Raw genomic sequence first — 16,997 nt, forward strand, 5'->3', positions numbered from 1 at the left:
GAAAACAAGGGTGGTCTAATCATTTTTTCTATGACTGTAGGTTTGTTTTGCTGCTGCTTCCTAGTCCACAGCTGCACAAAGCTGCCTCCTTTCAGCTTCAATTAGTAAATTATTTTTGAACAATTCTTGTCCCCACGGTGACAATAAACGCACAAACTTCATCTGGAAGAGATCACCATTAAAAAAATGTATCATCATCTCACCGTACAGCTGCTGCACGGCGATGATGTCGTCCCAGCTCAGCACCAGGCTGCGGCCCAGCTTCCTGTAGTACGGCGACATCAGGGCGTGTTGGACGGGGGAGTGCTCCAGGCCCAGAGTGTGTCCGATCTCGTGGGCTGTCACCATGAACAGGTTGTGTCCCTTGTGTCCGTTCAGCGTCCACCGCTCTGCCATATCGAAGTGGGCTTCCCCCCGGCGGGGCAGGAAGGCGTGCGCCAGAGTTCCTCCTGAGAGTCAAAGAGGAGAGTAACTGCTCAGTTGTTGATGGTTTTTTTATTTTCATTGTTTAGTATTTTGGTAATTTTAGTCTCTAATTAAATCTGTCAGAGAAATGAGCTGATCAGCTGGGACTACTACTACTACTTTTCCACCAGGTCACTTTAATGGTTTATTAATTTGCACTATCTCTATTTACATCTGACCACATTAGGCCTTATTATGAAAGCCTCAGTATTCAAATGTGTTCACCTGTTGCTGTTTCCTGCCCATTTGCACAATTGTTTGTTGCTGTATCTTTTTACTGGTGTATAGTGTATTGCTATCTATCTATCTATCTATCTATCTATCTATCTATCTATCTATCTATCTATCTATCTATCTATCTATCTATCTATCTATCTATCTATCTATCTATCTATCTATCTATCTATCTATCTATCTATCTATCTAAAATTTATCTATCCATCCATCCATCCATCCGTGTTTTTCCTGTATAAATTATGTATATAATGCGTATAGAATGTATGTATATATCTTATTTTGTATATTCTTATTCTGTCTATGTGTCTGTATCTTGAGCTGCTGTAACAACTTAATTTCCCCGCTGCGGGATAAATACATTTATAAAAGTTATATCTTATCTCTTATTATTAGCACTGTAATCCAATGGGTCGGGAGCCCTATAACGGGTTTGGGGTGATGAGTGTGGGACATAAGAAAAAAACAAACTCATATCTTATTTTTTTTAAGTTTTCTTTCATCTTTCCTTTTTTTGTGCTAAATATTGTATAGTATTATTTTCCAAACTGGTCATTTTCTTTGGAATCCATTTAATTTTATTCTTCTTCTATTCAACTCTTTTAAACCCTGTATATGTGTCTCTTTATATTGCCTTGAATTTCAGAATCGTTTTTATTGTCATTGCACAGGAGTACAGTGAAATTTAAAAAGAGCAGAACTCGTTAAGTGCAAACAGATAACAATAATTAAAACATACACAATAATAAATATAAACCCTATAAAAAAGCACAAAAAGAAGAAAAAAGGAGCGCGGTGCAGCAGAATATTCCATAAATAAATATATAAATATATTGCACAGTTGTTCAACAGTATTGAAATGTTTATTGTTTACTGTTTTTTTATTTTTTGGAGGCGTTCTTTCTTCTATATTTTGTTATTTATTGCCTTTTTATGGTCTTTTGTCAACAAAGCAAATGCAATTAGAGCTGCAATAATTAGTCCACTAATACAAAAGTCAATAACCAACTCTTTTGATAATCAATAAAGTAATTAAATTACATTTTCATGCAAAAATGGCAGAAAATGCTGCTTTGATATCACACTAGACTGAACATTTTTGGGGTTTTGGACTGGCAAAACCCCAAAAAGTTTTCACTTTGCACTTCACTATCACTATTTTCTGAAATGTTGTAAACCAAACCATTAATTGTGAAAATAATCAGCAGATCAATTAATGATAGAAATAATACCTTACATGAAATGTCCTTGTTGTGACATGTTTTTTTGTAAATAAACATAAAAAATGATCAAATTTGAACCATTTGACAAGCTTAAAAATACTGCTCACAACTCAAACATGCACTCTGAAGAAAAGTTGCAGGTAAAAGTTGCACATTAAGGAGTCACAGGCAAACATAACCAGTATACATCATCGCTCAAAGTAACTATATTATCCGCTGTACGTCACACTAATATAACGTCTCCTGCAGGTGACCACACATCCTAAAATAAACACGCCTCATTAGTTTACATGTTTACACATCATGTGAACTCTTGTTATTGTGTAATTCAGGTCAATGCAGAGTGTGATATCAAACTATTATCCGAATCTGGTTTATTGACAGTAATCTGATCACTGTGAGCACACAAGCAGCAGGGCTTTTTTGGCTTTATTTATTCAGAACGTTGAGATGAAGATCTTTTTTGCAAGAAGCCGGAGAGCAAATTATATACACACGATCATAACACAAACAATCATCACCAGACAGAACGGATCAGAGATCTGTGATGACTTGAATCTCTGACCTGGTCCGTCGAAGGCGTTGCTGGTCCCGTCGTTGTGGTCTCCCTCGTAAAATGCCAGCCGGATGTCTGCGGGGCCTTCAGGGACCTCCTGGAACACCAGGCCCGACACGTTGCTCCACAGCTGGAAGGCAGAGCGCACCGCCAGCCGCACGGAGCCCAGGGACAGGAGGCGAGGCCTGTTCACTATCTGGTAGGTCAGATGACGTTTGTACCACTTCTCAACTGGAGAAAACAACCAAACACAGAAAGAGAAAAGGAGGAACAGAAATATGAGACATGCCATTCATGGTGTGAAGCTCATTACAGAGTCAGTGTCACAGCAGATGAGCTCAAATCACCAGATAATCAAAAAGAAAAACTATTTCTGTGAGTGAAAATACTTTCAATAAAACAGGTTATTGCACAACAATCCAACATAAATAAGTTATGAGAGCTTCATATTTGAATGGTAATACACATTTTATTCTCTTTCAGAGTGAAGAAAGTGACAGCTTTAAAAAGTCGAAGCCACAAAAAAAAAGTCAAAATGAGACAAAAAAGTCAAAGTCACAAAAAAGTCAAAATGAGAAAAAAAGTCAGTCACAAAAAATAGTCGAAATCACAGAAAAAAGTCAAAATGAGAAAAAAGTCTAAGTCACAAAAAAAGTCAAAATGAGAAACAAAGTTCAGTCACGAAAAAAAGGTCAAAATGAGAAAATGTCCAAGCCATGAAAAAAAAGTCGAAGCCACGGAATAAAGTCAAAATGAAAAAAAAAAAAGTCAAAATGAGAAATAAAAGTCACGAAATCACACCTCTTTCAAGCTCTTTCAAGCACACTTAATAACAGATTAATGGTATAATAATTTACTTTTGCATTTTATAGTTTTTATTTGGTTCTCTCCATTAACGTGACTGGATGCTGTCAGTTTGGTTCGAACAAAGAGGAAACAAGGAGAATTAAAGTGTCGACTTACTAGGAATTAATATCGCTAACGTTGGTTGATTTAGGAAATGAATTGATTTCTGTCACACTGTTTAAATAACAGACTTTTTTTAAAATCTTTGGGCCTGGGGAAGGTGTGACATACTGGGAACCACATAATGAACATAAATGCATTTTTCACTTGAGGGAATCAGATTTTTCCTTGTTGCATGACTGTAGGCAGGGGTCCGTGCAGATATTGTAGCAAAAAATAATAAATGTGCCACACTGTTGCTTCATAACGATAAACATTGGCGCTGTGGTTGATTTTGTGTGGCCTAAATACATCTTCCTACTGTCGTTAATATTCTCTAATGCACCAAATCCTTAGTTGAAATAGTCCCTAATAAAGGCACCGTTTCCAAATGCTTGAGAGATGTTTACTGGAAACTACAGCACCAGATGTTTTGAGGAATTTTAACTTGCATTTTTCTCTTTTTTGTTGTTTTTTTATGAAACTATCTGTGACTTGTTTTTGAAAAACAACCTCATCAGCACTGGTGGAAGAAGTATTCAGATCTCCTACTTAGGTAAAAGTACTAATACCACACTGTGAAATTACTCCACTACAAGCAAAAGTCCTGCATTCAAAACTTACTGAAGTAAAAGTACAAAAGTATCAGCATCAAAATGTACTTAAAGTATCAAAAGTAAAAGTATTCGTTATGCAGAATGGACCCACTCAGATTGTTAGGGTTAGGGTTATTCTAAATATATTATTGGATTATTATTATTGATGCATTTATGTAAGCAGTGTTTGAATTTTCTCAAGGCATGGCTCATTTTAACTATACTGTTATGAGGTTTAATCTAAAAAAAAATGTCATCACTTTCAATGTATCATGTTTTTTATATTCAGTTTTTACCTAAACTAAAGCTGTCAGCTAAATGTAGTGGAGTAAAAAGTACAATATTTGCCTCAAAATGTAGTGGAGTACAAGTATAAAGTTCAAGTAAAGTACCTTAAAAATATACTTAAGTACAGTACTTGAGTAAATGTACTCATTAGTACGGATTTTCAAATTCCTGTTACTGAAAACACATCTGACAAATATACACAAAGACCATGCAATTACTTTTCATCCAACTAATCTTCTCTGTTTTCTGTCTGTTTTTATCTGACTTTTTTTGAATGCATGCCAGGTAATTCGACAGTTTTTTTTATTGATATTTAAGATGTTTTTAAAAGAAGTTTCATAAACAATTTACATTAGTATTATGTACCAAAGCAGCTATGTGTTTACCTCTTGCATATCTGTATTATGCATTCGGATGGCAGATATCTCATGTTCAACCATGATGTTTTGAAGAAGAGCCTCTCCACATCCAAAATGATAGGATGTTAACCACATTAGCTCACAGCTGGGTAAACTAACAAGCACTCTAAGTGCACAGTCGGCTAAACAATTTACCTCAACATGTGTCTGTGGTTTCTCAGCTTAGATGTAATTACATCTGTCGCAAACTTCACAATCTCACATTTGTTCAGGGATAGAAGGAAGTGGGGAGTTAAATTCAGCTGTTCTTTATTATACAACACACTAATCTCGTTGTATATATATATATATAAGATTAATCTAGAGACAAAGCAAATACACACAAGCTCTGATCCGTTCAGCACACACTCACAATAAGCAGATGGAGAGGAAACACTCATTAGATAATATGAAGCTTTAGGGAGAGGCAGCTGGAGGCTGGACTGGCAGTTGGACAAGAGTTCATGAACACATTTTAAACAAGAAGATAAAAGGAATTTGAGAAGTAGAGATTGTTGTATAATTATCTGAGTCGCCTTTTTTTAAATTAAACATGTCTTGACTCAAAGTTGATCTTGTCAGAGTTTTGTTGTAAAAAAAAAAAAAAAAAGGCGAACCATTTTCAAATTTTCTGTGTTTCTGGTCCTCTAACTTTTTATTTTACCACTAAAAAACCTTTAGAATAGAAGCTGCTATTTTGTTACACTTTACCCAACAAGTTACTAACAAACTTATATTGTGGGATGAATATACACGGTAGCCCATAAAGCTGGAATAAAATATATTTTTTACATCTTTCCATGAAATGGTTGTGACAATGTGATTTATTCTTGACAGATAAGTATATATCTTCTCCAAACATATCAATGAAAATGAAACCACAATTAACAGAGGATTGTGTCTAAAAACAAAATAATTACATTTTTATGGGCGACCGTGTATATGTCTTTATAATTATTACATTTAAAATAATAAATAAATAATTTTGTTGGAAATGGCCCCAAACAAGCCTTCCAAAAAAAGGTCAATTGGCCTGCAACTGTCCAGGTCTGAAAAATTAGGAAGTGCCTTAAATCTGCATTCTTTCTAATGGCCGGCAGGGGACGACAATTCTAGCTGCAAAAAGAAGTGTATAGAAGTCTATGAGAAAATGACCTTACTTCTCACTCGATTCATTACCTCACTAAACATGTACCCTACGGATTGTATGGTCTCAAAAACTAGTTTTAAGTCTTCTTCAATACAGCATGATGTTCATTTTGTAAATTATGGTCCCATTTATAGAAAAATAGACAATAAAGCAGGGTAAGCTTCAGAACATAGGCTACCTTGTGAATGACAGTTCCCTAGCACTGTACATTACCACTGTAGACAACAAGGTGCCATGGTAGTAACTTAACAAAATAAGGGTAGTGCCCTTCAAAAGTATGTGTTCTTGTATAAAATAAGAAAATTAACGCTTAAAACAAGATAAATTAAAGCTGCAAGCAGCGATGAACTGGCCTGAGCAGAGTGCACTGTAAATTATTTGTTTCTTACCAAGATAAATGTTAGATAATTTATCTTGTTTTAAGAGTTAATTTCTTATTTTAAGTGTTCAACATGCTTATTTCTAGATTTAACAATCTTAATTTAAGAAATGTTGTCAAGTGAAATTATCTGTCCATGCAGCAAGATAATTTCCCTCAGATTTAGTGGGAGGTCTGACACACACACACACACACACACACACACACACACACACAAACACACACACACACACACACACACACTTCGTCACACACTCCTGCCTCAGTCCTACAGGAGGACTGAGGCAGTCAGGTTTGAGAATGTGGTGCTCAGTTAAATCATACACAGCAGAGAGTCATGTGACAGAAGAGAGCGATAAACAAGTGGTATGCACTACATACTGTGAGCTGATATGAGACCTCAACAGCCCCCTGGAGAAAGAACAATATCTGGATATCTGGAGCCATTAAGACATGGGCCTGGCAATGACAACAATGTGTGTTTTCTGTATGTGTAAACACACAAACAGAATCTGTGCTTCAGCAGTAACTCAACACACGTCTCAGCGTAAACTTCGAGAGTTGTTGAACTTGTTGAACTGCAAAACTTCACAGAAATGAAATCATGCACAACAATTCAAAGTTCAAAAGGCTTACGAAAAATGATATGCTAAATAAGTATAGGTTACAAACTGGATGAGGAGTTCTTGTAACTGCCTATAGGGTTTTGTTTTGTTGTTGTTTGTTTGTTTGTTTGTTTGTTTTCTTTGCGGGACTGATAGAAATCCTCCGATCTAAATAGTTTGATATACTATGGTTGCATGGAAAAATAAATAAATGAATAAATTATTTGACATTAAGTGGCTATATATAGATATATATATATGATATAAGGAAATGTGTATTGAATATTAAGCCGACTGGGGTCGGATTCACAAAAGTGTTCTTAAGATAAACCTTAAGAAAATTCTTAGGAAAAAAAAGATGTTCCTAAGAATGTTCTTAAATGCTGTTCACCATTTTTTTCTTAAGAATTGTTGTATGTCTCATTTAGGAAGTTGTTAGATTTTTAACTTAAGATCACTCGCGTGTAATAATATGTATGTGATACATTCACAAAAAAACTACTCTGACCAACTTCAATGAACAAAATTTGTTAACACATTTTCTAGGGCTAAACTAAATATTAAAGAAATCAAATAAGTGTCATACAAATTTGTTCAAGTAAATACAAATCAAGACTTATCTTTTCACTGTAGCTGTTTTAAGACTGGAGAGGGCTTCTCTTAAAGTTGTGAAGACATTTGAGAAGAAATATAAGAACTTTGTTTTCAAGAATCTCATTTGTTCTCAAGTTCTATCTTTGGAAAAAACTTAAGAACAAAGTTTTTAAAAACAAAACAAAAGAAAAGATAAGAATTCCTTTATGAATACCAAATCTTCTTGAATATTGTCATAAGAGCAAAGTTAAGAAAAAAGTGGCACTGAAGAAACATTTTCTTCTTAAGAATGCTTTGTGAATCCGGCCCCTGATTCTCATATGTATCTCATGATTTAGACGGGGCAGATGCATGAATATGTATAGGGTTATATATACTGTATGTGTGTAAATGTCTATATGTTTATATGTACATCTGTATAACGGTGTGTATGTGAGTATGTCTATGTATAAATGCATCTAGCCTACGTTGTTGTTGTTGTTGTTTACGTTGTTGTTAGAATTAATAAAAGAAAAAAAGATAATGAAGGAAAGAGCCGGGCCTCGAACACTGCAACTGTAGTGGAATGAACAATAGTCATTTCAAGGATTTATATTCATTTAAGGAAGAAAAAAGCTACAAGGAAGTAACAGATCAACCTCAAGTGTTATGTCACTGCCATCACAACCTGAATTCTCCTTGAAAATGTCATATGAGGAACAGTGGAGTCAGTGGGACTCTTCCAACCAGCTCTAGTTTCACTCCTAGATCAACATGATGTGTGTAGATCTGTATTCTCAGCTCAGGCGCCTTCTCTCCATCCCAGACCGCCACAGAGTAAGAGGTCCCCGAGGACAGCAGAGAAGCCAGGAAGTGAGATACACAAGACATTCCCCGACTTCCCTTATGGAAGCAATTATCATGATGCCCTCTATAGCAGCAGTGTGGGGAGGGCGGGCTATCGCAAACATTAGGGAGAGATCATCTGATAGCCAGAGTTATTGTTTGTGGAGGTGCAGAAAGATTCTGTTTGTGACTGGTGTCAACTCCAGGGCTAAAGTCAGCACCCTAACACGCTCACAGTGACAATCAGGGGACCTACACCTTTTGCCAAAGTCAAATCTGAGTGTGTTTCAAGTATTTTCAAGGTAGATTTTCAAGATTTTCAAGCATTTTATAGCTGTGGAATTACATATCCATATACAGTACATACACTACACTAGAGCTGGGAATCTCCAGAGGCCCCACGATTCGATTTTATCCCGATACTTGAGTCACGATACGATATTATTGGGATTTTAAGCAATTTGCGCTATGGTGGGTCTTGCGATACAATATATTGAGATTTAACTGTTTAACTGCATTTTGTGTCGACAAAATTAAATTCAATCAAGAATTGTTTTGTCAAATAAGAGAAAATTCTCAGTCTATTCATCTCACTTCTGTCTTTTTATTTCCCCACAATGAGAGTCAAACCCACAGACTGACCAACAAAGTATTCAGTCAAACTGAATTCGACTGATATCAAACATGTATGGACGACAACAACTTCAACTTTCCTCAACGTTAGGCTTCACTGCTCTGATTTTTTTTAATGAAACATAAAAAATAATCTAACTTTGCAGCATCATTTCAAAAACTTCCCGACACTATATCCTGACAACATATGGTGCCTATAGATTCCTTAGGTCTTCTAGTTTCATGTGATACCAGTATCTACAGTATATTCATAAAAGTGAGCTCGCTATGGCTTCTGGAAAATAACGAAAACGGCTGAAATACTGGCGGCCTGCCAGTGCTAAATATCAATATATGGCAGCCATGAATCGATATAATATCGGCACGAAAAATATCACGATACTATGCTGTATCGATTTTTTCACCCACCTCTACACTATACTGATAAAAGCCTGGAAAATATGATTATATATATCCTTAAAATGATATAAAGATGTCATGGATACAAATTTTTCTATATATCGTTTTATTGCGATGACAAAAAAATGATCAAACTGCATATGGTTATGATCCCTTCATGTGGGACCTACACTGGAGTTTACTGAGGTGCTGTTTTGTTAACATGGAGTATAAAGTGTCAGTCTGTGAAATATTGGGATAATAGATTTTGGTCACATTGAGCAGCCTTAAACTGATAATTTCACCTCTTCATCACATTTGATTAGATTTTATAATGCTATAAAAAACACTATTATGTTTTGTGGCAGCATTCTGGAGAAGAGTAACAAATTAAAGGAAAATTCAACAAAGTTTTATGTTTCAACATGTTTCACCTGTTTGTAAGGAGACTTTGCATCCTAATCTCATTTTCAAGCAGTTTTAGGGACTTTCTTTAAAATCCAAGCACCCTGGAACCACAATATTGAAATTAATTGGTTTTTTTTGAGGGATTTCCTGCACCTGTAAGATCCCTGGACAATGCTGACCAGCACTTATAAGCCAGCTTCACCATTTTCAGGTGTTAGCATTGACTCATCAGATAATTGCTATGAGCACAATCACGAGAAAAATCTGCGCATCCTGCTGAAATAATGTCAAAGTACTGTACTTGTTGTTGTTGTAAAATGGCTCCAAGTTTCCAAAGCAGGGCAAAGATCACACAGAAGTTCACACCTCTGAAAAACACACACACACCTATGGCATGGCTTATCTTGGAAAAGGCCGTTGGAATGTCAGCTCTGTAAACATCAGTGGGAACGAGCATCAGGCCACTACGAGTCAAGGTCTGTTTTCAGTTTCCAGGAAGCTCAGAGACAGCCATGTTCACACAAAACAAAATCACATCACACCACAGCTGAGAGTGAATAAACAGGCCGAAACAGTCTGACTCATCTGCATGTTGCTGTAGTCTGCAGGCAGCATTCAGCCGCCAGAGTCAGCTGTCAAGGACAAACAGCTCAAAGAGTCAGGCGTTAGATTTAAGTGGCTTGGCCCGCAGGTTCCTAACTGCAGAGAAGACTAGTGAAGGGCTGTGCAATACCTGGGATAATAATACTACTGTGAGAGCCAGTGGTGGAAGAAGTATTCAGATCCTTTATTTAATTAAAAGTACTAATAACTCACTGTGAAATTACTCCACTACAAGTAAAGGTCCTGCATTCAAAATTTACTGAAGTAAAAGTACAAAAGTATCAGAATCAAAATGTACTTAAAGTATCAAAAGTAAAATTACTCGTTATGCAGAACGGATCCACTCAAATCGTTGAATATATATCAAATATAAGCAGTGTTTTAATTTAGTCAAGATAGGGTTAATTTTTACTACTTAATATACTGTTATAAGGTTTTTCTAATGTACAATACCTGGCAATGTGCAAAATGTGTCCTTCAATGTGCAATATATTTATGGATAACACTGTATAGCATCATATCTGCTTTGGCAAATTGAAGACTGTGCACCTCACCTCCCTTTCTTGCCCATGTTTATATTATATCATATATATTTTCTTTACATTTACTTTCCTATGTTTATATTGTATATTTGTATTATATATATATATTTCATTTACTGTTGCACTGCTTTTTGGAGTCAGCTTTTAATCTCATTGTACATGTGTATAGTGGCAATAAAGGTATTCTATTTTAAATAAAAGATGATAACAACAAAAATAGCTGAAAGAGTTTAATTTAAGAGCTTATATCTAGACATTCTCCATGGTTTTCTTGATAATAATCAAAATCATTATCAATTTAGCTATTTTTGTTATCATTATATTTGTCCAAACAAATGTACCTTTAGTTGTATCAGGCATTAAAATTAACAAGACATTAGAGAAAACAAGGATGGTCTAATAATTATTTCCATGACTGTATATCTGCAACCCTAAAATATTCATCATCCATACAAGTAACATGTGTTTGGCATTGTTAATAATGTATATATTTTGACTGTTATGCTATTTAAGTCTTTTGTAGCTACACTCTTCCAACTTTGTTTTGCAACTCAAGCACAGCAGCTTCCCGCAGGATTTGAACATTTTATCTTATCTTAACGTTAGTTATTTATTATTTGCAGGTATTTTATTTTTTTGTCACTTGCACACTGCTCATACAATCTTGTATAATGGTATATCTTTCAATTATCATTCCTGTCCAGTAACAGTGTTTAGAGTCCTGTATAGGGTCCATATTTCCCATTTCCTGTTGTGCTTCCTGTAGCCTCAATATGTGTGTCAATTTTTCCATTAAGAAGATTTCTTCTGCAATTGTAATCCATTTTTTCGTTGGTGGTGTTTTTTCCCCCCAGTTCCTAGTGATGGCTTTCTTGCCAGTTTTGCGTGTCTTAAGTCATATTGTGGAAATTGAAATTTGAGAGATGAAAAGTTAAGGAATTGCCAAAGTGAATACATTTTGCCCAGAGGAGGACATGAATGTCTATATCAAATTAATTAAAAATAATAATTATTGGCAAAACATTTCACTCACGACCACAAATGTGAACTGCGTGGTGCTAGAGGAAAGATCAGGAGGAGTCTGAATTCATTCAACCAAAAGCTTTATCCAAACATTGAACGCTTCCAGTGAGCAGAAACACATCTACTGTCACTGGAGGACAAAGCAAACTGATGTTTGAGTACAAGGCCGTGGTTAACAGCCTGACAGCCGCTCTCACGATAAAGTCATTATATTACATTGCTTAACTACATCAGTGGATACATGAAGCCAGATCTTGAAGAGGTCCGACCTGGGGGTGTAAAAGTATCTGCCGCTTAACTCTTTGTGTAATAATACTGCCACCTGTCAAATGAGTCATGTCTGGGACTAAAATAATGATAGAGTTGTTTTCCTCATCAAGAACAGGCTGTAATCCATCCAAACAGTCAGTCACTCAGCAAGATATTTGTTCATTTAGCCGGTAAGATTTCTGTCTATTGGGATCGTCAGCCAGTCTGGCAAACAACGTAATCCAGCTCCGTCAGTTCTGGATGTGTTTACCAGAGGGAGCACGTCAGGTACTGACATGAAGAGGCAGCAGCAAACATCAGCCGCCGCTGCATTCCCCGAACATTAGCCAACCTCATCAGTGACAGGAAGGAATGCAGAGGCTTCTCACATCACGAGGCTGGAGGGAACGAGTACAGAGAGGGACGAGGAAACATACAATACTGACAGCAGGCTGCTGCAGTTGCTGCTGCGCATTCACAAATGACTGAATGACAGCACCAAGGTGACACAGTAACTCCGAAAGTAAGTGATGGTGTTACATGCAGTGTTTAAGTGCATATGTATACAGAATCTGAAGATAACGGGACAACATTTTGGTATCAAAAGTGAGACAGTTTCGACTACTGCTTCTGCTGAATGTTTACAAATCCCTTCATGAGCCGTGTTTCCATTAGGGTAAAGAGTGGCCGCTCAGGGCACGCCCTCTCAAATGTCCGCTCACTCTGCGTGTCTTGTTGTAGAAAATCTTTTAAGAAAAACAACTGACGACCAGGTAGATTCGAATAGCAGCCTTGTGCGGGATTTATTGCAAGCATCAAAAACAGATTCAGATGCCTAAGGTGACAGACAAATCCAAAAGTCAGAACAACACACAGTGAGACATCGCCCTGTGTCTCTTTTTTATTCTGCAGGTTTGTGTGTCATTGTTTCTGTGTAACTGAGGTTCAACGTCCTGTCATTTCCTGTTATGAAAAACACTTGATATAAGAGCACACTTGAGATTTCCCAAATCCGAGCTGTTCATATCTCAATCAAGCAGAAGTTTCCTGTAAAGAGACTGTGACTGTTGGTCAGATTCTGTGTGTTTATCAAACCATGTTTGATGCATATATAAACTGCAATATGTCTGACATTTTAATACATCTTCAAATTAGTTCTACGACAGTCTCCATTGCAAAAAAATCCCCCAGAGGGATTTAGAGACTCCGGAGGTGACGTATGGTTTTCGATCGTTACGTAATGGCTTAGTGACAGTTTCAACCGTGAAGTCATATACACTACGGATTAAACACTGAGAGGCAAATGTGGCCATCATCGCTAACTGTGCACAACTTCCGCTGCTGATCATAAACAAACCAGCATGGCTTATTATGCACAGCATAGCTGCTGATCATAAACAAACCAGCATGGCTAATTATGCACATTTGATCGTAAATTAGGCATGCTAACTGTGCAGAATGTCCGGTGCTTGTTGTAGACAAACAGAGATCACTAAGTCTGCACCTCCTGCAGCAGCAGCAAGTGCAAGGAAACAATGTCCCCTTCTAATCCCTCAGTTTCCTTTAAATTATCCCTTCGTCTTTTGCTTTATTTTAACTCTTGCACGCAATGTCTTTTAACCCTTTTTGTTTCTTTCACCTTTGTCAGTCCTGTATTTTATTGCACTTTATGCACTTTTACGTGAAGCTCTTTTGTGCTGCACAGCCGTCTGTAAATACGCTATTGAAATAAAATTTGACTTGACTTGACTACTGCAATAGTCTGCTCTATGGTTCACCACCAAAACACTCTAGAAACTCCAGTATGTCCAAAACTCTGCTGCTCGTCTCCTCACCCACTCCCACACCCGTGACCACATCACTCCTGTCCTCCATAACCTCCACTGGCTCCCAATCCCCCAGTGAATCCACTTCAAAGTCTTCACCATCACCTACAAAGCCCTCCATAACCAGCCAGGTCAGCTGCCTACACCGGATCTACAGAATTATTGGTCATTGCCCCAACAAAGTGACATTGATGTGAGGTGAAAATGGATTCCGGTCCATACACAAAAATAATCATTTTTTTGTGCGTCTGTGCTGACTTCCCACCAACTTTCATCTAAACTAAGTTACCAAATTAACATATGCCTGAGCCATATGGTCTCATGAACCAAATGACCCTCATGCTTGAGATTGTAAAATAAATTCTCCATAAAATGTAAAATAACCCATTTTAGTTTAAGTTTTTGCCCCAGAAAGGAGGCGAGGACCTCAATTACCTCATGGAGTCTGCAGGAAATGTGGCAGAGCCCAGCTGCACTCTGAACCCCTGTTAAACTCTTTAAATCCTGCAGTCTTTAGCCGGTTCAAATTGCAGTGATCTGCTCAACAATGAATGCTTTTATTGCTGCATTTAAAGCAGAAAATTAGGATAATCTCCAACAATAGCCTCAATAACTCTTTAAAGGAATGTAGGGGAAGAATCAAATTACACAAAGTGACGGCACAGGTCTGAACTGCAGTATTCGTGGGGAAATAACTTGGAATTATAGAGAAACAAGAGAAACTTGGACTGGGGCTTCAGGACACATTGTTGGTGTTTAGAGAGGCTGTGACATCTCCCAAATTATTTTACAAACTAGACAACTGTGGCACACTGGAACAGTATTTTCATATGTGTTAAGTCTAGAATAGCAGAGTCTAGTGGAAGTAATTTACTTCATGAGTTATAGTTAATTCATATTATTATTATTATTATTATTTCCAGGTTAAAATATAATTTACCTGAATGTCTGCATATTTGGAAGATTGTAAATGTTTGTACTGATCCTTTAGAAAAAGGGTACTGTCTCTTTAAGAGGACAAGTGAAGTACGATGTTGGATATACATCTATGCTTGTGTTGAACTGTGGACAGTTTTTCTTTCATTAAAAGTTGCTAAAACGAAGATGGACTTGTTTTTTTGCAGTTCATTTTAAGGGTGCTGCAGAACCATCCTGCGGCTTAAGTGGCCTTTTTAAACTCAACAGATAGTCTAACTTTGTCAACCCACAGAGGGGCACGTATCTTTGAAGCCAAAAATAAAAAATGTTGTTGTGCAGGTTTTCACCCAGAAAAGATGATGTTCAAGATACATGGACGTGTAATTGCAGCTAAAAGCAACCAGTGAGGCAGACGCGTGCAACATCAGACACTGGACCAGTTTTAATAACAGCCCTCAGCTCTATTTAGTGCTTTAGTTTACAAGGGTGGACCCTCCCAGGCAACTGTTGTCTTTATGACCACTCCACAACAGGACACACAAGTCTTCTGTCTTCTGGACAGATCTTAGGAAATTCCTGGAAACGTTTCAAGGGAAGTTACACAAATTTCAATTTAAAATTAGGAAAACTTTGCTCTCCAGATCCCTTCAGCGACCTCTAAATTCAACTGGTCCCTGTTTGGTTCCTGCTGACTAAAGTTGAAAAACTGGTGGCACATCAGACAAACTTGAGGCTCTTTCAACACTGAGCCACCCTTGAGACTTAGATTATAGTACATGGGTTGTGTGAGTTTATGAACAAATGTTTTTATATCGTACAGCCTGAGCAAAAAAGTTAAACTCTGGACTTTATTCCCATAAATTCCACCCTGAATATTCCTGTTCAGTTTGGACTTCGGTACACATAAACATACAGTCATGGAAAAAAATATTAGACCAACCTTTTTCTTCAATTTCTTGTTCATTTTAATGCCTGGTACAACTAAAGGTACATTTGTTTGGTCAAATACAATGATAATAACAAAAATAGCTCATAAGAGTTTAAATTAAGAGCTGATATCTAGATATTTTCCATTAGAGGGAAAATATGTCTGTGTCAAAAAACTGCCCTAAAATTATATATTAGTATTACTTACTTCATACAATTTTAGAATTTATACTTTTTAAATGCACAATTGTTTACATAATTCCACTGTTGTTGTTTTTTAATGAAAAAAATGTTTTAAAGTTGTTTCATTTACATTTTTCATTTACACAACGCTGATGTTGATGCAATTATATTTTTTGTGCAGTTTCAGATTTTTTAAAAGAAACCTCCCTCTTTTTACCTCAGAGGATAGGTTTTTATTTATGCTATGCACATATCTAGCCATTTTCCATGGTTTTCTTGATAATGATTTTGGTTATTATCAAGAAAACCATGGAAAATGTCTAGATATCAGCTCTTAAATGGTACTCTTAGCAGCTATTTTTGTTGTTATCATTATATTTGTCCTAACAAATGTACCTTTTGTTGAACCAGGCATTAAAATGAACAAGAAACTGAAGAAAACAAGGGTGGTCTAATTATTTTTTCCATGACTGTACATACTCTCTCATATAGATACTATAAACATGTCGTCTCAGACGTGTACACAGTACCTTGGGCATCAGAGCGCCTCCTGCGGCGCTGTGGTCGTCTGAGAGCATCGCTCTTCCCAGTGAAGATGGCGTTTACTCTCCGAGCCCAGATCTGCTGGCTGCCCTCATCTGACACCCCACAGCGAGGCTCCGCCATCTGCCTCAGGGTCCCGCTGTCCAGCTCGCCCGTGACAGGAAGCCTGGACAACCACTGGAACTCACTGCAGAGAAGGAGACGTTTGCATGGTGCTGTTCCTGAACAGGCATTATGATTTTCAATCACAAATCAACTGGGATTTAAAATTAAATATTTTACCTAGTTGGAGACCCCTGACTCATCAAAGGTTCCTACAGATTTTTCAAATTCAAGCACTTTTCAAGTAGATTCAAGGTGTATTTTAAAGCTTTAAAGTACCTCACAGCTGTGGAAAATTGCATATTTATATACAGTACACTGTTATTTCACTTACTATTTTGTCACACTAAAATTTGATGTTATGGTGGTATTAAACTGCATGTTATCAGTATAAAGGCATGTGT

The 16,997-nt window shown here is 36.9% G+C and overlaps 1 protein-coding gene across 1 annotated transcript in view; it reads right to left on the reverse strand.

The window, feature by feature from the left end:
- mmp28 (matrix metallopeptidase 28) overlaps positions 1-16,997 on the reverse strand; it is a 34,522-nt gene that overhangs the window by 12,598 nt on the left and 4,927 nt on the right. The window contains exons 3-5 of the mRNA XM_059331761.1: positions 16,479-16,678; positions 2,488-2,709; positions 204-449 (exon numbers count right to left, since the gene is read on the reverse strand). Of these exons, the coding sequence (XP_059187744.1) occupies positions 204-449; positions 2,488-2,709; positions 16,479-16,678 (668 nt within the window). The remainder of the gene's footprint in view (positions 1-203; positions 450-2,487; positions 2,710-16,478; positions 16,679-16,997) is intronic.

The sequence above is a fragment of the Centropristis striata genome, chromosome 4 (assembly GCF_030273125.1).
Source record: "Centropristis striata isolate RG_2023a ecotype Rhode Island chromosome 4, C.striata_1.0, whole genome shotgun sequence".
Lineage (NCBI taxonomy): Eukaryota > Metazoa > Chordata > Actinopteri > Perciformes > Serranidae > Centropristis > Centropristis striata.